General features: G+C 34.2%; 3 protein-coding genes across 13 annotated transcripts; 2 read left to right on the top strand and 1 right to left on the bottom strand.

The window, feature by feature from the left end:
* Positions 1-3,571: 3,571 nt before the first annotated feature.
* LOC145970509 (uncharacterized) lies at positions 3,572-9,078 on the top strand. Of its 3 annotated transcripts, XM_083097346.1 has the most exons (4): positions 4,048-4,147; positions 4,624-4,679; positions 4,930-8,239; positions 8,450-9,078. In XM_083097346.1, exons 3-4 carry the CDS (start codon positions 7,130-7,132, stop codon positions 8,987-8,989), a joined length of 1,650 nt encoding a protein of 549 aa, XP_082953472.1. In that variant the 5' UTR covers positions 4,048-4,147; positions 4,624-4,679; positions 4,930-7,129; the 3' UTR covers positions 8,990-9,078. The 3 variants fall into 3 exon arrangements, with proteins under 3 accessions (XP_082953473.1, XP_082953472.1, XP_082953471.1); XM_083097347.1 differs by having other exon boundaries at positions 3,572-5,171; positions 7,991-8,239; XM_083097345.1 differs by lacking the exon at positions 4,048-4,147 and having other exon boundaries at positions 4,590-4,679.
* Positions 9,079-11,782: 2,704 nt separating this feature from the next.
* LOC145970010 (uncharacterized) lies at positions 11,783-13,606 on the top strand. 4 transcript variants are annotated; one of them, XM_083096362.1, is made up of 4 exons: positions 11,783-11,873; positions 11,975-12,140; positions 12,281-12,520; positions 12,610-13,606. In XM_083096362.1, exons 3-4 carry the CDS (start codon positions 12,371-12,373, stop codon positions 13,096-13,098), a joined length of 639 nt encoding a protein of 212 aa, XP_082952488.1. In that variant the 5' UTR covers positions 11,783-11,873; positions 11,975-12,140; positions 12,281-12,370; the 3' UTR covers positions 13,099-13,606. The 4 variants fall into 4 exon arrangements, with proteins under 4 accessions (XP_082952488.1, XP_082952491.1, XP_082952489.1 ...); XM_083096365.1 differs by lacking the exon at positions 11,783-11,873 and having other exon boundaries at positions 11,892-12,140; positions 12,401-12,520; XM_083096363.1 differs by lacking the exon at positions 11,783-11,873 and having other exon boundaries at positions 11,892-12,140; positions 12,615-13,606.
* Positions 13,607-14,589: 983 nt separating this feature from the next.
* Positions 14,590-19,589, bottom strand: LOC145970009 (aconitate hydratase, mitochondrial-like). 6 transcript variants are annotated; one of them, XM_083096357.1, is made up of 6 exons: positions 19,574-19,589; positions 19,264-19,421; positions 16,768-16,922; positions 16,535-16,701; positions 15,678-16,460; positions 14,590-15,576 (listed from the first exon to the last, which is right to left on the bottom strand). In XM_083096357.1, exons 2-6 carry the CDS (start codon positions 19,294-19,296, stop codon positions 15,017-15,019), a joined length of 1,698 nt encoding a protein of 565 aa, XP_082952483.1. In that variant the 5' UTR covers positions 19,297-19,421; positions 19,574-19,589; the 3' UTR covers positions 14,590-15,016. The 6 variants fall into 6 exon arrangements, with proteins under 6 accessions (XP_082952483.1, XP_082952486.1, XP_082952487.1 ...); XM_083096360.1 differs by having other exon boundaries at positions 15,678-16,430; positions 19,574-19,588; XM_083096361.1 differs by lacking the exons at positions 19,264-19,421; positions 19,574-19,589 and adding an exon at positions 17,317-17,546.
* Between the last annotated feature and the right edge of the window lie 1,190 nt (positions 19,590-20,779).

The following is a 20,779-nucleotide window of genomic DNA, read 5'->3' as shown; positions in this document are numbered from 1 at the left end:
GAGACATCTTTTGGAAATAAATGTCTATTTCTGCTTAATAACCTATTACATAATTAAAAGTTGCATGTGAAATTATATTACATTAATATTTTATCTTTCACTCAAGACCTTCGGTAATTTGAATAATTGTGGTTGCCTGAGCTTATTATCTACTTTTGCAATTTATTATCTGGACAACTGAGAATTAGTTCATAATTTTGATGAATCTATGAATCTATACCCACACAGCACATGATATCATTCGAATATTCTATACTCATACTGTAAATATACGTTACAGATGTAATATACTGAGAATAATCCCATAACATCTCTTGTTGTATATTATTTTTCATATATTCTCAGAATATACTTTGAATATCTCGTATTAGTATATTCTTTCTCGTATATTTTCAGGATACTCTATAATATTGCATGTGTTTCTTCATTTTGCCGCTACGCGCGCCACCAAACTCGTACTTAATTTTTGGTGAAATGGACATAAAGGACTGGTACTAACATGAATTCTAAAGTTTCTTCTTTTTTCTTTTTAGTCAGTTTAATTTATAATAAACTGACTTAATTTAAAGTAATTTGTCTAATAATCTGGATTCCTTGTTGGAATTCAGAATATTAAACAGATTATTTGAATTAAAATGAGAAGTAATCCATTTACTGCATTTATTAAGGTATTTCATCTATTACCGAGTGTACTTACATAATTGTACATAGATTATCGAGATCAATATTTCAAGGAGAATCATTTAATAAACACTAATAGGTGTTTTTCAAACGTTTTATATTCATCTATTAGAAATAACATTTTTGTCTGAAGTTTTGTTTATAAAGTAAATAATTTCACATTTTTATTTATTTTTTACATCACGAAGAATCTATTTTTTATTCTACATATAGTCCAACTATCTTCTATATTCATATATAATTTATTAATGTAAAAATATGCTTAAAATATTCTAAAAATATACTTATAATATACCAAGAAATATTCTGAGTATATACTGAGTAGGTTTCTAAGGCAGACATAGGAACATCCTCCGTACATTCTCAAAATATCATAGTATGTATATCGAATATTAGTGGGATATACACAATCTACGTTTGCGATATACTGAGTACATACTTAGGATCTACCTGTGCTGTATGGGTAATAAAACTGGAAATAAAATACTCACAATAATTGAAGATTAAATGGAGAAAAAGAGAGAGAATAAATCGCGTACACTTCTCAAACAACCGCCATATTATTATGGCTTTAGATTAATTACAATTTTCTATGACAGAGGTCAGTAAAGGCCGGTATTCATAGTCCGTTCTTATATTTAAGATCGTCTTAAGTTCATCTTTAGATATTGTATGTATCATTTCATTGGCTATGGATTATCTGAAGATGAACTAAAGACGATCTTAAATATAAGACCGGACTATGAATACCGGCCAAAGACATTGACTTGAATTTTTAAACTCCAATGATAATTGAAGAATGCAACATAACCGATTGACTTGTCGATAATTAAGTTAATCTGTATATTATTATATGTATAATGACAAATATATACACAAGTTGATTTAATTTAGGCATACAAAATACAAAATGTGTCTGAGAAAGAGATGCATTTTTGATTATTTGTTCAAGTAGGCTTTAATAATAAAAATGAAAAATAACTGAAGAATTCCTACAACTCTAAGAGTATTAATAATATTTTCAATTATATAAAATAATAAACAAACAAATATTTACGAAATAAATAAATCTATATAAATAAATTTAAATAAATAAATTTATAAATAGTCTATCTAATACTCTAAATAAATAAAAACTTTTAGTATGTATATAATAAATATTCTATCATTAGAAAATAATTAAGAATTATATTTTTGTATTTATGTATTTTGATTATATTTTTTTATTGTGCAAAAGTTGGAACCTGTTTAATTTTCCCGCACTGCACATTGATTGGCTATCACAGAGAGAAGAATGAGAGGTGTCATGGCCCGCTTTTAGGTGATCCCTGAAAGCGATACGCCCTCTGTGGACCTAAAAAACGTGGACATGAACTACAAAGCCAATGTCCACGAAAGTTCTCAGAGGGTAACATATAATGTGCACAATTTCTGGTTCTGTTCCGTGCTATGTGCACAAAATGGCGGTAGCACCAGTGCTGTATAGCAAGAAGCTTATGTACCCATACAGCACCGAAAGATTGCAAAAACGTTGCATAGACCTAACATTGAAACATTGTAATATTGCATAGAAGTTGCGAAATGTTTCTGCAACATTACTGCAAGCTTGCAGCAACGTTGAAATGTCCGCCCTCAGAAATATTACAATGTAAGATTGTAGTAATGTTACGGTGCAACGTATTTGCAATATTAAAACGCGTTTTGCTATTGCAAATGCAGACCGTTTTAAATTTAATAAATAAACTTTGAAAATATAAAGAAATGTTTAAGAAAGATAGGAAAAAAAACATTTACCGCCTTTGAAAAAAAATATCTATTAGTGTTTTTTATCAAATGTGTCTTATTAAATATTTATCTCAATAATATACATACAATTATTTTACATACACTCGGTACCAGAATATTTTAATACGTGCAATAAATGAATTATTTCCCATTTACCGATTCAATGAAGAAAAATCTGTATAATATTCTGAATCCCAACGAGGGATCTAGATTATTAAACAAATTATTTGTTTAATAATCTAGATCCCTTATTAGGATTCAGAATATTAAATAAATCAAGTCAGTTTATCAGAAATTTAAAACTGACACAAGACAAAAAATATAATTACTACATTAGTCCTTTGTAGGCCTTATATACACTTTAGATGAAAATTCGAATACGAGATAGTTAAGTTTGGTGTCGCCACATAGCGGCAAGTAAAGAAACACATGTTATACCTTTTCGCTATGTTAAAATGTTGCTGCAACATTGCCAAAGTAATATTACAAAATAATGTCTCTGCAATATTTCTGCAGCATTACACTGCTATGTGCAATGTTGTAACATTGCAGCAATGTTGATACAAGCTTCTGTGCTGTATGGGTATATTAAATAAATTTTTAATGAGTTTTGTATGACCTCTCTCTCTCTCCCTCATATATATATATATATATATATATATATATATATATATATATATGTATATATATATATATATATATATATATGTATATAGATTTATACTGAAATTTACTGAAAACAGCTATATACAATATATAGAAATTTATTTTATTCAGCTATTAATAAATAATTTATATATTTACAGAGAGAAAGTTTGATATTAGTTTTAATGTAAAACGCGTACACATTTCTTAAGAATAAAAGTTCTATAAATAATAAAGATGTATGTGTACATATATATGCATACATCTTTATTATTTAGAATTTTTATTCATATATATATATATATATATATATATATATATATACATATATGTAGGTGTGGGGTGTGTGGGTGTGTGTGTGTATGCCATGTATGTATGTACGTGTATAAAAGCGATGCGAGAGTTACGTGAGGAAGCGAGAAGGCCGAGTGAAATAAGAGCGAACGAGATAGAAATAGCGCGAGAGAGCGCCATCTTTACATCAAAGTTAGCCGAACGTGCTTTTGAGTGCCTGCGCGATATTAGGCGATTTCCATTTATATCAAAACTCAGATAAATCTCACTTCTGTCTTTCTTCAACATTCATGTTAAAGAAAGACAGAAGTGAGATTTATCTGAGTTTTGATGTAAATGGAAAGCACCTATTAACAGTTAAAACAGCTCATTTCTGAGCTAATCGATAGTGAAACTTGTCAGAAAGCTTTATTTTTTTGAGTGCCATCGCTGATATTGTGGATTTTGGGCGCTAACGGATATATAGCCACATCGCCACGCAATATCATCGGACGAACGACAGTTAGCAAACCGATCTTTCGAGAACGGCCATCTTTGGCCTTTGTCTTTCTCCCCCGACTACCGATCCTTACTATTTCTTCCTCAGACAATTTTCCATCCCGAAAATTTTCTACCTCTATTCATTATGTCCTCCGAGGGTAAGCATAACTCCTCTAAAGATACTGAGATGGATTTTGAGGAAGATGTCCTCCTCCATCACACTCTAAACTCGCTAATAAACGAGTCCGGACTGTCTAACCAAGTAAGTCTCAACAATAATAATACCATTAAAAACCCACCATCTCTCAAGGGTGCGTCTAATAATTGCCAACGAAAACGAAACATAGAAATAGAAGACACAAATGACACCCTAACCTCTAACAAAATTCAAATTGTGGATGTCAACTCTCCTCCTACGACACACACTCCGTCAATAACTGGTTCTCTAATTTCTATTAATGATTCTATTCGAAGAAATAGATACTCGGAAAACAACCACGGACCATTCGACATACACATTCAACGGATCAGTAATCCCTCTGCCCCATTACATCCCATTACAATCGGCAGATTAATCAATAGACTTAATATAGACGGAATTATCGAGATCAAGAAGGCGGGATATTCTAAAGTATCAGTATTTCTACAAACAGGACAGGCTGCTAATTCTCTTACAGAAGATCCACGCCTCAAAGAAAATGACTTAATAGCATTCATCCCTCCTTTTCGTACTTCCAGAAAAGGAATCATAAGGAACGTCCCCCTGGACTTAACCGAAGACCAAATCCTTGAAGGTATCAAGAGCCCTATCAAGGCTTTATCAGTTAGAAGATTAAACCGTAGAGTCACCTATCATAACAGAGCCTCACAAGGACAACATCTAAACAACGCGCAGTCCTCCGCAGAAGACACTCTCACACCTTCATACTCAGTTGTCATCACATTCGAAGGCCAGAAACTCCCTACTTACGTCACTCTTTTTTACGTAAATCATCCTATCACTCCATACGTCTCCAGAGTCTCTATGTGCCATGCCTGTTATAGATTCGGCCACATCAAGGCCTCCTGCAAAGGGTCTCCAAGATGCCTGCATTGCGGAGAAAAAGGCCATTCAGCAAATAAGGATGATTGTCCTCTCTGGCAAAAGCCCCCCATTTGTGCCAATTGCAAAGGAGAACACTGCGCTACTGACCCCAGCTGCCCAGAACTGCAGATTCAAAAAGACATCAGAGAATACGCAGCGTATAGAAACATCTCCATAGCCGACGCTAATTGCATCATAAGAGGTAAAAGATCACCGCCTCCTTTCTCCTCTTCCTCAGAGGAATTTCCACCCCTTCCTCCTCGAGACACATACCCCTTTCCTCACACTAAAACAACAGACAGTTCGTTTGCGTCACGCTTTTCTTCGCGATCGTATGCAAAATCTATCTCTAGAACTCAACCGGACAAATCCTTTGCCCCTCCTTTATCTAAATCCAAATCTCTTCCTACACTATCCTCCAAGCATCAAAAAATCATTTACAACAATCTTACCTCTCAGTCATCATCCTCGCGCTCCATCTCCAAACCTTCTCTATCCTCTTCTTCTGTCTCTTTTTCTATTCCACTCCACAAGTCTCTAAGTAATAATACCCACAACAATACAACGAGTTCGGCTAACAATAGCCTCTCTCAAATTTTTTTAAATAACGCTAACTCCATCAATACCTCTTCTAACACAGATATCAACAAACTCATACAGAAATTTGCTTCTCTCATCAAGACTCCTAATTTTCCCGCTGAATCATTAGCTACGGCAATCTCATTCATTGAAGGTTTTTTAAAGTCGCAAGACACCTCTTCATCATTGCTACAAGATGACAACCTCTCTTCCGCTTAATGACCTTACAATTTTACAATGGAACTGTCGCGGAGTCATCAACAAGAGGGAACTTTTAGTCAACCTCTTAGATCAATTCGACATCTTTGCCTTCTCCGAAACCTGGTTAACCACAGATCGAAAATTTCTCTTCAAAAATTATCACATTCTCAGACAAGATGGCCCCTCCAGCCACTCAGGTGGAGTTCTTCTAGCCGTCAGGCGAAATATTCCATTCCATAAAGTTACCACTATTCCTTCTTTTCTAGATATTCTAGAAACAATTTGTATTGAAATACCAGCCTTCCCCAAACCTCTTCTCATTGCATCAATTTACAAACACCCTGGTCCCTCAGATTCTTCCCTTTGGGAGAATTTCTTTTCTTCCTTCGACCCTTTCTCATATGCTCACATAGTGATGTAAAAGAACCGTTTTTTTCTAACAGAAAAAAACAGTTGGAAAAAAACGTGTTTTTTTTCATTGAAAAAAAAACAATTTTGTTTTTTTATTATTTTTTAAAATATAATATCATTCTTTATAATTTTTTGTTAGCATAATAAAAAAAACTAAAATTCTTATATTTCTGATTAATTTCTTTTCGAAAGTAGTTTTAGTGGATTAATGAGTCTTTTACGGCACATTACATTAAACTCGACATGATTCGGATAATTTTAATTAGATGTATGTATAACTAAAATTTTTATTATGTATCTAATTAAAATTTATTCGAATTATGTCATGATATCATTTTAACCGCAACAATCTCATAAATCCCTTGAAATTGTTTTCAAAAAGATAAAATAAAAATAAAAAAATTTTTGTTTTATAAGAAATAATAAGCTTATATACATTCGTGAATTGCGAATGGATAGAGGAAGCCGAAAACCGATTATAAGAAACTTCGGTACTCTTATTGTTAGATAATAGATTATCTCGCTCGCTCGCTTTTTTTCTCGAGTGTCTTGGAATCTCGGAAAATAAGCGAGCATCGTGAAACGCTTCGCTTATGTTTCACTAGTAACTGCCGATTTGTTAACAATTTTTGTTTAGTATATTCCAGTATGCCGAAACGTGAAGGTTCGGGGCGTAAGCCCGTAGAAGTTAGTTGTTTATTTAAAGATATTCAAAGTACTGGAAAAGTATCTCGAGTTAAATGTACTTTTTGTAGTAAAGAACTTGCAAAAAATGGTTCACGTATGAAAGATCATGTGAAAATATGTGTGATATGTCCTAACAGTGTGAAACAAAAATATGTAAAAAGTAACAGTAATAGTGACTCGGAACTTTCAATTTCCTCAGAAGTTTCCACAGATTATATCTCAGATGCGAGTACTTCATCAAATATGACTAGTAAAAAATAAATATTATCATTTGTTGATAACATGCAACCAGCTGATCAAAATCAAGCAAAAGAATTATTGGCTAGAGCCATTTTTGCTAGTGGTGCTCCTTTAAGTATTGTAGAAAACGCTTATTGGTCAAAGTTTTTCAAATTTATGCGGCCTGCATTTAAAATACCAACCCGTTATGAACTTTCCGGATCTCTTTTACTGAAAGAATATGAAAAAATTAATTCTTTAGTGGAAGAACAAATTGCGGCTGCAGAATCAGTTGCTATAATATGTGATGGTTGGAGCAATCTCAGAAACGATTCGATTATTAATTTTGTCGTTACCACACCATTTCCTTTATTATATAAAATTATAACAACGGGAAAAGAATCACATACCGGTGAATATATTGCCAGAGAAATAAATTTAGTAATTGAAAAAATTAGCCCACAGAAAGTTTTTGGACTTGTTACGGATAACGCAATAAACATGAAAGCTGCATGGAATATTTTAAAACAAGAAAATAATACCAACAATCTTTTTACGTATGGATGTTTTGCTCATTCACTGAATTTATTATTCAGTGATTTCAAAAAATTGCCAATGTTAAAAACATTTTTGGTTGAAGTTATAACAATTATAAAAAGCATCAAACAATCACATGTAGTTTTGGCGACATTTAAAGAAAAACAGAAAGATACTAAAATTTCTTTGAAACTACCTGTTGAGACAAGATGGGGTTCAATAGTTTCTTGCTTAGAAAGTGTACAAATAAATAAGTATGCAATTCAATCATTAGCTATTGATGATAGCTTGCAAGATATTATTAACAAGAAACATCCTATTTTGAAAAAAAATGCTCTTAATGAATCTTTTCGGAATAAAGTAAAATATTTTATTGATTTGCTCAAGCCAATAGCAACAGCCATTACATTCATAGAGAGTGATCAACCTAGAATTTCTTCAGTTATCGGAATCTTCCGAAATATTAAAAATCATTTGGATAGAACTTTACCTTCCTGTCCTTTGTCTAAAAATGAAAAAATGACAGCGAAAGAAAAAATTGCCAAGAGAGAGGAGTTTGCTATTTGCGACGTTCATAAAATATGCAATCTTCTAGATCCGAAAAAACATGGTTGTGATCTGACACCGAATGAACAAGTAGGTAGACAAAAAATTGTAATAATAGAATATTTATATACATTTTATATACATTTATTATTATTATTATTTATGTATATTTTCTATTATTCAAGACACAACACAAAAAAATTTATTTTTCTTTTGTAAAATGTTGCAAGTTGCAAATTCATCAAAAACTATTATCAATATTTATAGGAAATATTAATTCTGATTTTTTTTTATTTTTAGACTGAAACTATACAGATAATTTTTGATTCAGCAAAAAAAATACCAGATTTAAATGAAAACAAAGTCCTTTGTGATTTAGCCAACTTCCAAGCTAAAGAAGAATTTTTCAGCCAACAGTTTCTTTGGCAAACTGTTGATCAAATTTCATCAATAGCATGGTGGAATGGTCTGTGCAAAAGCACAGAGCTTTCAAAAATAGCTGTACGATTTTTGAAATTACCCGCTACTTCAGCTGCCTGCGAAAGAAGCTTCAGTACATATAGTGCAATACACACTTCCAAGAGAAATAGATTAACAAATGATAGGGTGGCAAAAATTGTTTATATCGCACACAATTTAAAGTTGCAAAGTTCACGATCACAGCAATTTATTACTCCTCAACCTCAAGATAGCATCAGCAACAAAGAGTCTGAAATTTGTGAAACAGTATCGGAAGCCAGAACAAATGAAATTAGTTTAGATGATGAAACCGATGAACATGAAATTTCAGATTCTTCTATAATGAATTTCGAGGATTCAGAGAATGAAAATGACGATTAAAAAGTATTATTTAAAATATTGACTAAAGTGCATTTTTTTTTAAATTACGAACTGTATTTTTGTATCTATAATAAACACAATTTATTAAAGTTTAATTTTAATTTGTTTTTGGAATATTTACCTAATTAAAAATAATAATTACATACTAATTGAGCATTACATAGCCAATTGAAATGCGAGCTACAATAATAAAATAATATTGATTAATTCAGATCTATCATCTAAAAAGTTAAAAATAATGAAAAATCAATTTGCAATAATTAAAATATAAAGATATTAAATATTTAGAAAAAAAAAATTTGAAAAAAACGAGGTTTGTTTTTTTTTCATAAAAAAACCGTTTTTTATGAAAAAAAACATTTTGCTTTTTTTCTATTTACATCACTACCTGTGACGGTCTTATTTTTTCTGTAATAAAATATTAAGTTTAAACTTGAAAAAGTCTGTTGACGACGGATTCCAACGCCAAGTACGATCAGATCATCGAATTGGATCTGTCGACGTTGGAGCCGCATGTAAACGGACCCTTTACACCCGACTTGGCTCATCCGATCTCTAAACTAGGTAATTAAAGTGTTCGAAACTTGAAAAAAGTCTATTTTTTTTAGCTGTGTCTTTTAAATGTATATATAAGCGTATACATGATAGGCGAGGCTGCAAAGAAAAACGACTGGCCAAACGAAACCAAGGTCGGCTTGATCGGTTCCTGCACCAATAGCTCCTACGAAGGCATGGGTCGATGCGCAAACATCGCCAAGCAGGCTCTGAAGCATGGTTGAAGGCAAAATCCGCATTCAATATTACTCCTGGGGGCCTATTACGGTTTTTGAAACGAAGTGAAAATAACAAAAGTGAGGAAATTTACTAGAGTATCTACAATTTCATTTGTCGAAATCTAGTAAATCTGTTCACTTTTGTAATTTTCACCTCGCTTCAAGAACCGTAATAGGCACCCTGGATCCGAGCAAATCCGCGCGACCGTCGAGCGCGATGGAATTGTAAGTTTTCCCCATTTTTGCAAATGTATCTTAAACTTACAAGGCTCAATATTATTTTATTATAACACTTTATAAACAGTTATACATCTCTTTTTCAACTCAATATGATTTTTCATAAAAGATGATCCATCAAAATGATTAATTAAATAAAAAACTATCTAAATATTATAACCTTTAAAAAAAACTTTACAAAGGTTAAAAAAATACGCCAAGTACATAAAAAATATTCTACCTTATATGCAACAAAATGTTTAATGAAAAAAGTCCTAAAAATAATTTATAATAATTTTCCCTTACAAAACCATTTTTCTGAAAAACAAAACCTCAACAAATAATTATAATAAAAAAATATAAAAACATAAAATATCAAAACTAAATAGGAAATCAATAATTACTATTAGCCAAGTACCTAAGAGCAATTTGCAAATTTGATATAATACTTGCCATGAAATCAATTTTACATCGTAGAAATATTATACATAAATTCTCCCTAAAAAATTAAAACGCATTTTATATTTATTCAGACAAACTTGATTTTTAAAATATTTAAAATCAACACTAAATGAGAATTAGGATTCTTTTAATTCCTAAAACATTTTTTATATAATGTATATAATGTAAGAAAAAAACGTTTTACGCAAGTTTTAAATCGCACAGTCTTTAAATCGAAATAAGTTATGAAAACTTGGCGTGCCCGGATCGTAATCAAGCACAGATTTAATATTTAATTGTATAATGTCTAAGATTTTACATTTTATTGGGGATATATTTGTTCATAATGTAAACGATCCGGGCACGCCAAGTTTTCATAACTTACTTCGATTTAAAGACTATGCGATTTAAAACTTGCGTAAAACGTTTTTTTCTTAAATTATATACATTATATAAAAAATGTTTTAGGAATTAAAAGAATCCTAATTCTCATTTAGTGTTGATTTTAAATATTTTAAAAATCAAGTTTGTCTGAATAAATATAAAATGCGTTTTAATTTTTTAGGGAGAATTTATGTATAATATTTCTACAATGTAAAATTGATTTCATGGCAAGTATTATATCAAATTTGCAAATTGCTCTTAGGTACTTGGCTAATAGTAATTATTGATTTCCTATTTAGTTTTGATATTTTATTTTTTTATATTTTTTTATGATAATTATTTGTTGAGGTTTTGTTTTTCAGAAAAATGGTTTTGTAAGGGAAAATTATTATAAATTATTTTTAGGACTTTTTTCATTAAACATTTTGTTGCATATAAGATAGAATATTTTTTATGTACTTGGCGTATTTTTTTAACCTTTGTAAGGTTTTTTTTAGATTCTAATGTATCTATAGAATTAGGTAAAAGATGTCTTTTATCATCTTTCCAACTTAGAGACTTTTCATTTATTTTTTCTGTGAAAATGTTGTGTTTATGACTCCTGATTACCTTTTGTTTATGAATATATTCTTTTGGATTAAATAAACAATCTTTGTAATCATCTAAACTGATTTCCTTTTTTAACGCAGCCTTTTTAATTCCTTTTAACTTATTTGAGATTGATTTTTCTGGGTCTGGATTCTCTGTTCTATAACTATACATTTTTTACCTCAATTCGATGTATTCTAACATCTTAATACTATTCAACTCGTCTTTGAATTTTCCAATTACTTTCTTATTTTTATCAGAATATAGGGGGTGATCTTTAGAATAATCGGATGGTGTCAAAATAATCTGAATTGTTTTTCATAAATTCATAGAAATCAGCATTTTTTACCTCATATATGAAACTATCGGTATCTCCAGAAAGAACTTTTATTTTGTCATTGTATGTATTGTCATGTTAGGTAATTCGTCACCTATACAAGCACATAGATATATTTCTTAGCAACAAATACATACATATATAAGTATGTATATTCTATAAATTTTTGCATTAAAAATTATATAAGCATTATTATACATGTATTTTCCCTCCCCCTCACTCTTTCTATCTTTGATAATTATGCAGTCGTTTCGCCCGGTAAAGTTTCGGTTGTACGATGTGACGATCGTGTTCTTGTCGCCCTTTTTGATATCCTGGCGATCCCACTGACCGATGCAAGGCCCGCAAGCGTTAGCTAACATTGTGCCGCCGAATTCACGAAGAATTTTAGCCTGGAATAAATTAACGCAATGTAATTATAATATTTAGATAGTTTTTTATTTAATTAATCATTTTGATGGATCATCTTTTATGAAAAATCATATTGAGTTGAAAAAGAGATGTATAACTGTTTATAAAGTGTTATAATAAAATAATATTGAGCCTTGTAAGTTTAAGATACATTTGCAAAAATGGGGAAACTTACAATTCCATCGCGCTCGATGGTCGCGCGGATTTGCTCGGATCCAGGAGTAACATTGAATGCGGATTTTGCCTTTAACCATGCTTCAGAGCCTGCTTGGCGATGTTTGCGCATCGACCCATGCCTTCGTAGGAGCTATTGGTGCAGGAACCGATCAAGCCTTGGTTTCGTTTGGCCAGTCGTTTTTTCTTTGCAGCCTCGCCTATCATGTATGCGTTTATATATATACATATATTTTTAAAAGACACAGCTAAAAAAAATAGATTTTTTTCAAGTTTCCAACACTTTAATTACCTAGTTTAGAGATCGGATGAGCCAAGTCGGGTGTAAAGGGTCCGTTTACATGCGGTTCCAACGTGGACAGACCCAATTCGATGATCTGATCGTACTTGGCGTTAGAATCCGCCGTCAACAGACTCTTGTGTTGATCGGCGGCTCCGGCGATTTCCGAGCGTCAAGTCGCCTTCAGATAATCCTGCATCCTGTAATTATACGGGAAGATCGAGGTGGTGGCGCCGATCTCGGCGCCCATGTTGCAAATGGTGGCCATCCCGGTGCAGCTGATGCTGTCGACGCCTGGACCGAAATATTCCACGATGGCACCTGTACCGCTCTTGACGGTGAGAATACCGGCCACTTTCAGAATGATGTCCTTGGGGCTGGTCCTACCTTTGAGCTCGCCCGTCAGCTTCACGCCGATCACCTTGGGACACTTGAGCTCCCACGGGATGTTCGCCATAAAGTCGACGGCATCGGCACCGCCGATGCCGATGCACAGACAACCTAGACCGCCACCGTTCGGCGTGTGCGAATCGGTATCAGTGCCGATCATCAGTAAACCTGGAAAGGCATAATTCTCGAGGATAATTTGATGAATGATGCCGGAGCCGGGATTCCAAAAGTCCACGCCGTACTTAGCGCCAGCTGGTTTTAAGAAATTGTAGACTTCCTTGTTGATGTCCTTGGCACGTTTGAGATCATGATCGCCGCCGATTTGCGCCTCGATCAAATGATCGCAATGGATGGTGGTGGATACTGCCACCTTGGGTAGACCTGAGAGAGAAAGAAAAAGAAAAAGATTCTCTGTTCGGTATCGCGATAATCCCTAAAAGCCTCACGTTGATGAAGTATTGAACTTACTTGTAATCTACAATATAAAATTCGCAATATATTAGTGCTATTTCATATATTGTACAAATATTTATTTGGATCGCACGTAATAATGTATTTTTATATATTATTATATCATACAAAGTATTGAACTTATTTTGAAAATCTTTTTTATTTTGTCGAGAATCTATAATACATAAATGCAAGATTAAATATTTATGACAAATATTTCAAATTACAAATCCTATCAATTGCTTCAATGTACTTGGCTAATTAATTATTGATTTCATATTTAGTTTTGATTTCTTTTAGGAAAATTATATATATTTTTTGAGGAGAAATTTTTATAAATTATTTTTAGGGATATTTTTTTATTAAACGTTTTGTTGCATATAAGGTGGAATATTTTTTATGTACTTGGCATATTTTTTTTTACCTTTGTAAGGTTTTTTTTGGATATAAAATATATGAATTGTGCTGGGATAAGTGGAAAGCATTATTTTTTATGTTATAAAAGTTTACTTTTTCATTTTACATTTAGCATACATAAAATACTTTGCATGGTCTTAAATACTAAAAGTGTAGGAGAAGTGCAAAAGTTTAGTAAATTTGAAACAAGACTTTATACTTTTTAGTAAGTATCGTGTATCTCCAGATTACAGAGCTAGATGTGTTGCCTAATATTTTTAATAAAGAATAAAACTTCTATGAATTATCTATTCTCTTATCTATTCCAAATATTTTACTGTTCTACTTTTATTATCTTACTTACGTATATGTATATGTATAACTACAATATAAATGAAAAATAATTAACACAGCTTGCACAGTTTGCGTAGAATCTGGGATCTGAATCTCCAGCAATAGTCCTCTTTTTGTAGAATACTCTTCTTTCTTTTTATAATGTTTAAATTATTTTGTTACGTTTATTCATTTATTTTTTGTATCTTTTATAACAAAAATCTATCATTAATCTATCATTAAATGAACTGCTTATTCTTTTGACATTATTCTTATCTTGTAGGTTAAATTTATGAAATCTATTGGTGGTTCAGAGACGCATGAATTTATTCAAAATATTTTAAAAAGATTCATGAGTAATCAGTTGGCTACATTTTTCAATTTTCAAGGGAAAACTTCAAAAGAAAGGATGACGGGCAGCCGAAAATAGCATTTAGAAATACCAATTTATTTAAATGTATAATGAGTAAGTTTTTATAATAATGACATCAATTTTAGTATAATAATTATATAACTTTTTAAAAGCTGATCGCCCTCATCGCAACAATATTGATGAGAACGTTTATCTTATGTTTATCTTCTAGAGAAAATCATCTTTATGAAAAATCATATTGAGTTGAAGAAGAGATGTATAACTGTTATAATAAAACAATATTGAGTCTTGTAAGTTTATGGTACTTATAAAAATGGGGAAAACTTATAATTCCATCGCGCTCGATGGTCGCGCGGATTTGCTCGGATCCAGGAGTAACATTGAATGCGGATTTTGCCTTCAAACCATGCTTCAGAGCCTGCTTGGCGATCGTTTGCGCATCGACCCATGTCTTCGTAGGAGCTATTGGTGCAGGAACCGATCAAGCCGACCTTGGTTTCGTTTGGCCAGTCGTTTTTCTTTGCAGCGACCCAAATTTTTTGATAACAATCTTAATATCTTCCTCAAGAGACTCAATTGACGATCCTGTTTTTTCAAGTTTGTCTTTAAGAAGCTTCAGCTGTTTAATTTCAGCCTCAGTAAGAAGGTATTCGCCCTCTCCATATTCTGTAGCTTTTATCCAAGATTTAAGCGGTGGGCATTTCTTGTAAACGAACATGTATTTTTCAATCAGCTCTATTAAATCGGGTGCCTCTTGTCTTAGTATCAATACCTCGAAAACATTTGCGAATTTTTGATTTATTTTTTCTAGTTCTTCAAGTTCTTCTAGTTGTTTATTTACTTCTTCAAGTTCAGACAATAGAGATGAACAAAATGCTCTGGTTGTTGTTGAATGCTGGGTTAACAAAGTCGAACGAAGCAATCTGGTTGTAGTTGACTGGTTTGCGCATCGACCCATGTCTTCGTAGGAGTTGTTGGTGCAGGAACCGATCACGCCAACCTTGATTTCGTTGGGCCAGCCGTTTTTCTTTGCAGCCTTGCCTATCATATATGCGTTTATATATATATATATATATATTTTTTTTTAAAAGACACAGCTAAAAAAAATAGATCTTTTTTCAAGTTTCGAACACTTTAATTACCTAGTTTGGAGATCGGATGAGCCAAGTCGGGTGTAAAGGGTCCGTTTACATGCGGTTCCAACGTGGACAGATCCAATTCGATGATCTGATCGTACTTGGCGTTAGAATCCGCCGTCAACAGACTCTTGTGTTGATCGGCGGCTCCGGCGATTTCCGAGCGTCCAGTCGCCTTCAGATAATCCTGCATCCTGTAATTATACGGGAAGATCGAGGTGGTGGCGCCGATCTCGGCGCCCATGTTGCAAATGGTGGCCATCCCGGTGCAGCTGATGCTGTCGACGCCTGGACCGAAATATTCCACGATGGCACCTGTACCGCTCTTGACGGTGAGAATACCGGCCACTTTCAGAACGATGTCCTTGGGGCTGGTCCTACCTTTGAGCTCGCCCGTCAGCTTCACGCCGATCACCTTGGGACACTTGAGCTCCCACGGGATGTTCGCCATAACGTCGACGGCATCGGCACCGCCGACGCCGATGCACAGGCAACCTAGACCGCCACCGTTCGGCGTGTGCGAATCAGTGCCGATCATCAGTAAACCCGGAAAGGCATAATTCTCGAGGATAATTTGATGAATGATGCCGGAGCCGGGATTCCAAAAGTCCACGCTGTACTTAGCGCCAGCTGGTTTTAAGAAATTGTAGACTTCCTTGTTGATGTCCTTGGCACGTTTGAGATCTTGATCGCCGCCGATTTGCGCCTTGATCAAATGATCGCAATGGATGGTGGTGGATACTGCCACCTTGGGTATACCTGAGAGAGAAAGAAAAAGAAAAAGATTCTCTATTCGGTATCGCGATAATCTCTAAAAGCCTCAAAGCGTTGATGAAGTATTGAACGTCAATGATTAGTAATACCAGAACTGATGAATTGCAACATTGCCACTTGCGTGGTCGCATCCTGCATAGCCACGCAATCCGGTCGCAATCGGAGATAGCTGATACCACGGACAATCTCTTGCTTAGCAGATTCATCGAGATGAGAATAGAGAACTTTCTCGGATAGAGTCAGCGGCCGATTCAATCTGGAAACAAATAATAATTTAAGAAGGAGATACAAGAGCAGTTTTTATTTTTCTTTCTCTTCATACCTCTTTTTAACTACTTTGAGATTTTCTTCTAGCTTGTCATAGGGCAGATAACTGGTCGAGTCGAACTTGGACATTGCTACTTTGGTGGCGGCGAAGCTCAAGAGACTCGCGCTGAAGCATCGTTGCTGTACGTCCGCCGCTAAAGCGGACAATTTCTGCAAAGTGAACAGAATCTTAAAGACATCTTCAAGCAAAATCAAGTCGAATTATCCGCTGAATATTTTTTGAATATGTTTGACAGGTGTATACATATACATCCAGAAGTAAATGATATTGATTAGCACGTGCCGGCCAAAATTTTTGTCGCATATGCTACGCAACACTGTCTATTTCTGATCACAATTGCCCGTAATTAGACCCGAAATGCTTGACATTTGATGCATTTGAGATATTCTTTCGTCATAGATAAGCCGTGTAATGAATACGTTGGGATAATAAATAACGATAACCCTCGACAGTGCACAGCATAACAATAATAACGCGATATTTCGCAGCCAGGCGCGTCGACATGCAATAAGTTTGACGCTATTTTTCTTCCCTTTAGCATACCTTTTTTTATCTTTACGACTTCTTCCCCACTATCTTGAAACCCAACTTTTAATCTCGCGCTCCTCACACACCTGCGCCACATGATACACGTTGAATATAAAGGTGCCAATTCATGTAGCGAATAAATCGCCGCGAATAGAGGTCACGTGATCATTCGCAGTTCGCTAGCGAATAAACGCTATTCGCTGGATTTTTCAGCTTTTTACGAATATTCGCTGATGCAACATTTTGAAAATGGACTCAACACAAGTAAATCATTGAATTTATAAAAAGAAATTATATTTATTGTATATAATTATATTTATAGAATTTTTATAAGGAATTGAATTTATAAGTACTTTGTATGTTTATCTATTTTATAAATGCCTTTCTTAATTTCTTTTTTTAGGATTAAGTCTTCTAATTGAGTTGCAGATATACGTATGTAATTATGAAATCTCAAGTCTTCTAAAACCAGCTTGGGTAGCACAGCATGAAAGAATCCATGCTCTTTTCTTGCTTGAAAAATGGGTGTTATCCAATATTTTTTATGAGAATATTTTCTTTCTTTCACATTTAAGAGTACAGCAACAACGGCAGCAGCTCTCCTTTTCCGTATATTTTCTTGATAAAAATTATTTATTTGTACATAATTGAAAAAAAATTGTATTTGTTGATTATACCAACGCGTCCAGGTAGTAATTGAATTTTCTTCCATTTTAGAAAAATAAAAATTCAGCTCACTTCTTACTATTCGCTTATTCGCGACGAATAATTCGCTACTTCACGGAGAATTAGGCCGGTATTCATAGTCCGTTCTTATATTTAAGATCATCTTAAGAACCCATTCAACCAATCAAATAGCTGCAATGCGGTCATTGATTGGTTGAAGGGGTTCTTAAGACGATCTTAAATATAAGAACGGACTATGAAAATATGGACCAATGTCCTCGAAAAGATAGCGATATATACGCGCAGTTTGGCACGTGATTACGTAATGTCTTATATTTCATCTTGCAGGATTCCTCATTTTTGGATTCGCTCAAATTTACGAATTTCGAGACGTTCGTTCACATCGAGCATCGGAGCGTCTATCGCGTCCTTTTCTCTCCCAATGGCCGATTTTCCAGCTCGTACATCGAAAAATTACTCCGAAAAATCGGACCAACAAAGGACCTTGATCGCGGGAAGATCATCTCGCGCACTCCGGACAATGTCAATGTTAATCACTCGCGTCATCGGTTAGGAAGAGTCTCGAGTTAGGGCCTGAGCAGAATGGCTGCCTTATAATTTTAAGACTATGTTTTATGCCTTAAGTCTTTGTCTTAGGTAACGCACAATACTGTGTGTTATGTCTCGAGTCTTATGTATACGCGAACGTTTATTTCTTACAAACGTTCGCGTATACATAAGACTCGAGACATAACACACAGTATTGTGCGTTACCTAAGACAAAGACTTAAGGCATAAAACATAGGCCGGTATTCATAGTCCGTTCTTATATTTAAGATCGTCTTAAGAACCCATTCAACGAATCAAATAGCTGCAATGCGGTCATTGATTGGTTGAATGGGTTCTTAAGACGATCTTAAATATAAGAACGGACTATGAATACCGGCCATAGTCTTAAAATTATAAGGCAGCCATTCTGCTCAGGCCCTAACTCGAGACACTATATAAGCCAACGTTTGTAAGAAATAAACGTTCGCGTATACATAAGACTCGAGACATAACACACAGTATTGTGCGTTACCTAAGACAAAGACCTAAGGCATAAAACATAGTCTTAAAATTATAAGGCAGCCATTCTGCTCAGGCCCTTACAAATAGCTCGTAAAGGCTGCGTCAATCATCAGGGGTCAAATAGTATTGACCTCTGAAAAGGAGGAAACTCATTCCGGTGCTCACGCGTTCCTTCTCGGGTCTCTCGCGATTCTCGAGGATCTTCGAGTCTCCTCTCGTCTTTACCTGTGCACGAAGAACATGCGTGCAATACGACATGCTGAGGATGAATTAGCGATCCACCGTCTGTTAACTCCTTCTTCTTCTTCTTCTTCTTTGGTTTTTGGTATGGCCACTTCTGATCTAGAGAGCGATCAGTATATGCAGGCCAGCAACTGGTGAAACTGTTATAAGGTGAAAGCACATAAAATTGCATAAGCGCATAACCACAAGCATAAGGAAATTGATTGGTCCACAAATATATGCATAAGAAAATGAACCAATCAATTTTCTTATGCTTATGGTTATGTGCTCCTGCAATTTTATGTACTTCCACCTTTAACTCCTGTGCTCGAAGCATGGTTTTCTTCCACCATGGCTCGAAGGGTGCAAGCGCGTGATGGAAAGTGCGTGACCGTTAGGGCTCGTTCCCACTGAGCGCGTCACGCGCGCGTCAACCAGCGTGAGCCAATCAAAACATCCCATTGTAATAACACGGAAAACATGTTATTACAATGGGATGTTTTGATTGGCTCACGCTGGTGACGCGACGCGTGACGCGCTCAGTGGGAACGAGCCCTTACGGTTCGCCCCACAGACTTCGGGCCTGAGCAGAATGGCTGCCTTATAATTTTAAGACTATGTTTTATGCCTTAGGTCTTTGTCTTAAGGCTATAGCACACACTTTCCATAAGACATAACAGTAAGGTTTCGACCAATCGCGTTGCTCAATTTGGCCGTCCGTAACCAAATTGAGCAACGCGATTGGTCAAAACCTTACTGTTATGTCTTATGGAAAGTGTGTGCTATAGCCTTTAGGTAACGCGCAGTATTGTGCGTTACCTAAGACAAAGGCCGGTATTCATAGTCCGTTCTTATATTTAAGACCGTCTTAAGAACCCATTCAACCAATCAAATAGCTGCAATGCGGTCATTGATTGGTTGAATGGGTTCTTAAGACGATCTTAAATATAAGAACGGACTATGAATACCGGCCAAAGACTTAAAGCATAAAACATAGTCTTAAAATTATAAGGCAGCCATTCTGCTCAGGCCCTAATCAATTAGAACGTTTCTCCAAAAGATATATCTGTTCCGATTTTAAATAACCGGGTTCCCCATGTACCGGAAAAAGCGGAAATAAGTAAGAGTAAAAAATTATTTTTTATGAATTATAGTTAACAAAAATAATCAATTTTGTAAAAAAATATCTTTTTATAATAAATGGAAAATTCCAATGGAATATAATTTACGAAAAAACAAAGCTAATTCAGAAATATTGTAAATTTTAGGTTAGAATTTTTTCCGGTTTTGCGTAAAATATATTCCATGGGGAACCCAGTCATATAAAAGCGGAATGGAATAAAGAACTTTATAATAATATAAATTTAACAAGAGAAATATATTATTTTAGTGTAATTTTGTTGTTTTTTATATTTTGTGAAAATATAAAATTAAACTAAACTATTTATATGAAACAATGATAAACATTCATTTTATATTGTAACATTTTATTAATTTTATTGTAATATTTTATTCAGAA

The sequence above is a fragment of the Camponotus vicinus genome, unplaced genomic scaffold, assembly GCF_025532165.1.
Source record: "Camponotus vicinus isolate PSW18456_S1 unplaced genomic scaffold, iyCamVici1.0 SCAF_4, whole genome shotgun sequence".
In the NCBI taxonomy this organism is placed as follows: domain Eukaryota; kingdom Metazoa; phylum Arthropoda; class Insecta; order Hymenoptera; family Formicidae; genus Camponotus; species Camponotus vicinus.
This window is presented reverse-complemented; position numbering and strand designations above follow the sequence as displayed.